The sequence below is a fragment of the Haematobia irritans genome, chromosome 4 (genome assembly GCF_050003625.1).
Source record: "Haematobia irritans isolate KBUSLIRL chromosome 4, ASM5000362v1, whole genome shotgun sequence".
Taxonomy (NCBI): domain Eukaryota; kingdom Metazoa; phylum Arthropoda; class Insecta; order Diptera; family Muscidae; genus Haematobia; species Haematobia irritans.
The window spans coordinates 193,367,749-193,374,456 of NC_134400.1; the positions used below are offsets into that span (position 1 = coordinate 193,367,749).

General features: G+C 36.1%; 1 protein-coding gene across 1 annotated transcript; it reads right to left on the reverse strand.

Annotated features, from left to right (window-relative positions):
• Positions 1-339: 339 nt before the first annotated feature.
• LOC142234125 (uncharacterized) lies at positions 340-6,401 on the reverse strand. The gene is made up of 2 exons (XM_075305201.1): positions 6,266-6,401; positions 340-1,229 (listed from the first exon to the last, which is right to left on the reverse strand). The coding sequence occupies exons 1-2, from the start codon at positions 6,275-6,277 to the stop codon at positions 810-812; spliced, it is 432 nt and encodes a 143-aa protein (XP_075161316.1). The 5' UTR covers positions 6,278-6,401; the 3' UTR covers positions 340-809.
• Positions 6,402-6,708: the final 307 nt, after the last annotated feature.

Genomic DNA, 6,708 nt, shown 5'->3' on the forward strand with positions numbered 1-6,708 from the left:
TGTAGTTATAAAATTTTGACAAAATTTTCTGTAGTTATAAAATTTTGACAAAATTTTCTGTAGTTATAAAATTTTGACAAAATTTTCTGTAGTTATAAAATTTTGACAAAATTTTCTATAGAAATAAATAGAAATATAAATTTTGAATAGAAATAAAAATATGACAAAATTTTCTATTGAAGTAAAATTTTGGAAAAAGTTTAACTTTTAAATTATATGAATTTAATTTGGAAAAATGGTCCGCTGGTACGAATTTTGAAAAAATGTTGTTCCAAAATACAAACTCATTGTAGCAACGCTGATGGTTGCCTTAATTTATAAAAACAAAACATCATCACCTTCTTTGGAGCACATTTTTCTAGTGCAAATCGCTTTATTTACATTGACAAAATAAAAATCATTAATAATTTACAAAATTTGCACTTGGTTATAGTAGTTACGATAACGATAATATTAATAATAATAATAATAATAATGACTAAAAAATGAACTCTTTAATAGGTCACTGTTTTAGATTTTTAGGCAATAAAGGTAGTTGGGCTGAGGTGCAATTTTGTTAAAAAGACAAAACATAATAAAGCATGATGGTATTTACAGAGTTGCAATTTGATTAGTGTGGTGAAAAAATGGGAAGATGAGCTTACAGCTCCATTACTCAACTTAACAAATACAAATGAATATGACTGTGTGTGTGCGTGTGATTATTTGGTAGTGTCAACGAACCACAACGACGACGATGTATATGCATGATATCAAACCACAAAACAAAGAACTCTTCAAGAACTTTCAAAGATGTCCTTCTAGTGAAATTACCAACCATGGCCATAACCTCCATAGCCATGACCTAAGCCATAACCATGACCATAAGAAATGGCATAGCCACCACCAAAACCATGACCACCATAGCCATGGCCTAAGCCATAGCCTCCGCCATATCCTCCAACGATTACAGGAGCTGCAACAGCTTTAATTACAGGGGCGGCTGCCACAGTCTTAATAATGGGTGCTGCAGCAACTGTCTTAATAACTGGAGCTGCCACAACCTTCTCGATCACAGGAGCTGCCACTACAGCTGGGGCAGCAGCAACAGCATAGCTAATACCATGACCACCTCCATAACCTCCATATCCAAGTCCGTGACCGCCGTAGCCGCCATAACCACCATAGCCGCCTAGAAAGCCCGCCAATGAAGACTGACAGCTGCAGAGAAGGGCCAGTGCAAGGACGAACTGAAAACAGAAAATTAAGTTTTTGTTAATATCTGTTGAAATACTTATTGCCACCAAAAAGAGTTCGAGAAAAAAAAACCTTCCAAGGACGGACTCAATGTGGGATTGTTTGAGATCATTTCCAGTTTCGATCAATAAAAAAAATATTTTTCAGCAGTGGTTGTTAATCTCTTTAGGATGTTTCTTAATGTTTTCCCACTTTCTTTAAATTAGACTATACTAAGTAATGAGGAACTCTTTACAGACTCGAGTACAAAAAGGAGATGCTTTGTTAATGAACTTAACCCTTAAATGCACAAGTTCGCCGATTCCTTCGAAACAAGTGAGAAAATTCTAAATCGGGCGGGGCCAACTATATTATACCCTGCACCACTTTGTAGATCTATATTTTCGATACCATATCACATCCGTCAAATGTGTTGGGGGCTATATGTAAAGGTTTGTCCCAAATACATACATTTAAATATCACTCGATCTGGACAGAATTTGATAGACTTCTACAAAATCTATAGACTCAAAATTTAAGTCGGCTAATACACTACGATGGAACACAATTTCAGTAAAAAACAAGTAAGGAAAGTCTAAAGTCGGGCGGTGCCGACTATATTATACCCTGCTCCACTTTGTAAATCCACATGTTCGATACCATATCACATCCGTCAAATGTGTTGGGGACTATATAAAGGTTTATCCCAAATACATACATTTAAATATCACTCGATCTGGAAGAATTTGATAGACTTCTACAAAATCTATAGACTCAAAATTTAAGTCGGCTAATGCACTAGGGTGGAACACAATGTTAGTAAAAAATATGGGAAACGTTTAAATCTGAAGCAAGTTTAAGGAAACTTCGCAAAAGTTTATTTATGATTTATCGCTCGATATATATGTATGGGAAGTTTAGGAAAATTAGAGTCCTTTTTACAACTTTTCGACTAAGCAGTGGCGATTTTACAAGGAAAATGTTGGTATTTTGACCATTTTTTTCGAAATCAGAATAACATATATACTGGAGCTATATCTAAATCTGAACTGATTTCAACCAAATTAAGCACGCATAGCTACAATGCTAATTCTACTCCCTGTGCAAAATTTCAACTAAATCGGAGCAAAAAATTGGCCTCTGTGGTCATATGAGTGTAAATCGGGCGAAAGCTATATATGGGAGCTATATCTAAATCTGAACCGATTTCAACCAAATTTGGAACGCATAGCTACAATGCTAATTCTACTCCCTGTGCAAAATTTCAACCAAATTGGGGTAAAACTCTGGCTTCTAGGACCGTATTAGTCCATATCGGGCGAAAGATATATATGGAAGCTATATCTAAATCTAAACCGATTTCAATAAAATTTGGCACGCATAGCTACAATGCTAATTTTACTCTCTGTGCAAAATTTCAACTAAATCGGAGCAAAAAATTGGCCTCTGTGATCATATGAGTGTAAATCGGCCGAAAGCTATATATTGGAGCTATATCTAAATCTGAACCGATTTCAATAACATTTGGCACACATGACTGTACTACCAATTGTACTCCTTGTGCAAAATTTCAAGCTACTCGGGATAAAACTCTGGCTTCTGGGTCCATATAAGTGCATATCGGGCGAAAGCTATATCTAAATCTGAACCGATTTCAACCAAATTTGGCACGCATAGCTAAAATGCTAATTCTACTCCCTGTGCAAAATTTCAACCAAATTGGGGTAAAACTCTGGCTTCTGGGACCGTATTAGTCCATATCGGGCGAAAGATATATATGGAAGCTATATCTAAATCTGAACCGATTTCAATAAAATTTGGCACACTTGACTATAGTACCAATTGTTCTTCTTGTGCAAAATTTAAAGCAAATTTGGTTAAAACTCTGGCTTCTGGGGCCATATAAGTCCATATCGGGCGAAATATATATATGGGAGCTATATCTAAATCTGAACCGATTTCTTCCAAAATCAATAGGGATCTATTCTGAGCAAAACACATACTTGTGCTAAATTTGAAGTCGATTGGACTACAACTGCGATCTAGACTTTGATTACAAAAATGTGTTCACGGACAGACGGACGGACGGACAGACGGACAGACGGACATCGCTATATCGACTCAAGAGCCCACCCTGAGCATTTTTGCCAAAGACACCATGTGTCTATCTCGTCTCCTTCTGGGTGTTGCAAACATATGCACTAACTTATAATACCCTGTTCCACAGTGTGGAGCAGGGTATACATATGGGAAACGTTTAAATCTGAAGCAAGTTTAAGGAAACTTCGCAAAAGTTTATTTATGATTTATCGCTCGATATATATGTATTAGAATTTTAGGAAAATTAGAGTCAGTTTTACAACTTTTCGGCGATTTTACAAGGAAAATGTTGGTATTTTGACCATTTTTGTCGAAATCAGAAAAACATATATATGGGAGCTATATCTAAATCTGAACCGATTTAAACCAAATTTTGAACGCATAGCTACAATGCTATTTCTACTCCCTGTGCAAAATTTCAACTAAATCGGAGCAAAAAATTGGGCTCTGTGGTCATATGAGTGTAAATCGGGCGAAAGCTATATATGGGAGCTATATCTAAATCTGAACCGATTTCAATCAAATTTGGCACGCATAGCTACAATGCTAAATCTACTCCCTGTGCAAAATTTCAACCAAATTGGGCCAAAACTCTGGCTTCTAGGACCATATTAGTCCATATCGGGCGGAAGATATATATGGGAGCTATATCTAAATCTTAACCGATTTCAATCAGATTTTGCACACTTGACTATATGACTAAGTGTTATGTTTGTACAAAATTTCAAGCAAATCGGTATAAAACTCTGGCTGCTGGGTCCATATAAGTGCATATCGGGCAAAAGATATATATGGGAGCTATATCTAAATCTGAACCGATTTCTTCCAAAATCAATAGGGTTCTATTCTGAACCAAATAAGGAACATGTGCTAAATTTGAAGGCGATTGGACTTAAATTGCGACCTTGACTTTGATCACAAAAATGTGTTCACAGACAGACGGACATGCTTATATCGACTCAGGGACCCACCCTGAGCATTATTGCCAAAGACACCATGTGTCTATCTCGTCTCCTTCTGGGTGTTACAAACATATGCACTAACTTATAATACCCTGTTCCACAGTGTGGCGCAGGGTATAAATGTGGGAAACATTTAAATCTGAAGCAATTTTAAGGAAATTTCGCAAAAGTTTATTTATGATTTATCGCTCGATATATATGTATTAGAATTTTAGGAAAATTAGAGTCAGTTTTGCAACTTTTCGGCGATTTTACAAGGAAAATGTTGGTATTTTGACCATTTTTGTCGAAATCAGAAAAACATATATATGGGAGCTATATCTAAATCTGAACCGAGTTCAACCAAATTTGGCACGCATAGCTACAATGCTAATTCTACTCCCTGTTCAAAATTTCAATAAAATCGGAGTAAAAGATTGGCCACTGTGGTCATATGAGTGTAAATCGGGCGAACGATATATATGGGAGCTATATCTAAATCTGAACCGATTTCAATAAAATTTGGCACACTTGACTACACTACTAATTCTACTCCCTGTGCAAAATTTCAACCAAATTGGGGTAAAACTCTGGCTTCTGGGACCGTATTAGTGTATATCGGGCGAAAGATATATATGGGAGCTATATCCAAATCTGAACCGATTTCAATGAAATTTGGCACACTTGGCTATAGTACTAATTGTTTTTCTTGTGCAAAATTTTAAGCAAATTAGAGTAAAACTCTGGCTGCTGGGTCCATATAAGTGCATATCGGGCGAAATATATATATGGGAGCTATATCTAAATCTGAACCGATTTCTTCCAAAATCAATAGGGATCTATTCTGAGCCAAAACACATACTTGTGCCAAATGTGAAGTCGATTGGACTAAAACTGCGACCTAGACTTTGATTACAAAAATGTGTTCACGGACAGACGGACATGGCTATATCGACTCAGGAGCCCACCCTGAGCATTTTTGCCAAAGACACCATGTGTCTATCTGGTCTCCTTCTGGGTGTTGCAAACATATGCACTAACTTATAATACCCTGTTCCACAGTGTGGCGCAGGGTATAATTATAGACCGATGTGGACCAATTTTTGCATGGTTGGTAGAGACCAGATGAAATTTGCTCCTTTAACATGCTCCGAAAGCCAAATCTCGGGATCGATTTATATGGGGCTTATATATAGACCGATATGGACCAATTTTTCATAGTTGTTATAGACCATTTACTAATATAAGGTACAAAATTTTAACCTAATCCGGTGAAATTTGCTCCTCCTAGAGCCTTCGCAAACCAAATCTGGGGGTCGGTTTATTTTGGGGGCTATAGGTAAACGTGGTACGTTATAGCCCATTTGCAATACCATCTGACCTACATCAAATATAACTACTTGTGCCAAGTTTCAAGTCGATGGCTGGGTGTTTTCGGAAGTTAGCGTGATTTCCACAGACGGACGGACAACCGAACAGATTGACGGACTCAGAATTTCACCATGACCCAGAATATATTTATATGTATATATATACTTTATGGGGTCTTAGACCAATATCTCGATGTGTTACAAATGGGATGATAAAGTTAAAATACCCCCGTCCTATGGTGGAGGGTACAAAAAGACTTCACCAATGAAACAAATTAGTTAATATAATGAAAATTTTAGAATGAATTTTCTGTTAATTGATGAAATGTTTCGTCTTATTAACGAATATTTTCATTGTCTTAATGAACATTTATCGTTATGTCTGTGAAAGGTTTCCGTTGGCTTAATTTTAATGAGAATTTTATATTTTCCAAATAATTTCCATGCAGCCCAGTAATTTACGATGTTTCTTTTGCCAGGGTGTTTTTTTAGCAATCCCAATGGAAATTACGATCTTTATTCCAATTTGTAATTCATAATAATTTCACTAGCACCAATATATCACTTAATCTCTCACTTTTATTTTTTCTTTGTATTTTTTTTTTTAATTTATGATGATCCCTCATGTAAAGGACTTACCAATTTAAACATTTTAAATTATTTGATTTGTTTTTGCGAATTGGAATTAATTAAATGTATATCCTTTTTGTCTTTTGGTGTCTCGATTAATCTCCGATGGTACGATGGTCACAATGCGATGTGATAACTGTCAATGGATGTTATGTTGTTTTTATACTGGAAATCTCCAACCTAGGGTTGCTATTACAAATAATGCATCATTTCTGGTACACTTTTCCGTTGCACCAAATCTCACCCTCCATTCTTCCCTTTGTCATCATGCGTTTCGTATTTATCCATAGGTTGCACTGCGATTAATTAACAGCAACCAAAGAGAATTGTAACAAAAATTTTGTACGACAATCGAAAATCCTCTTAGACATCATCGAATAACCGCCAACCGCCATCATAGATCTATGAAAGCTCCACAACGGGCATTTCCAGTTGCAATCTCACAAATACAT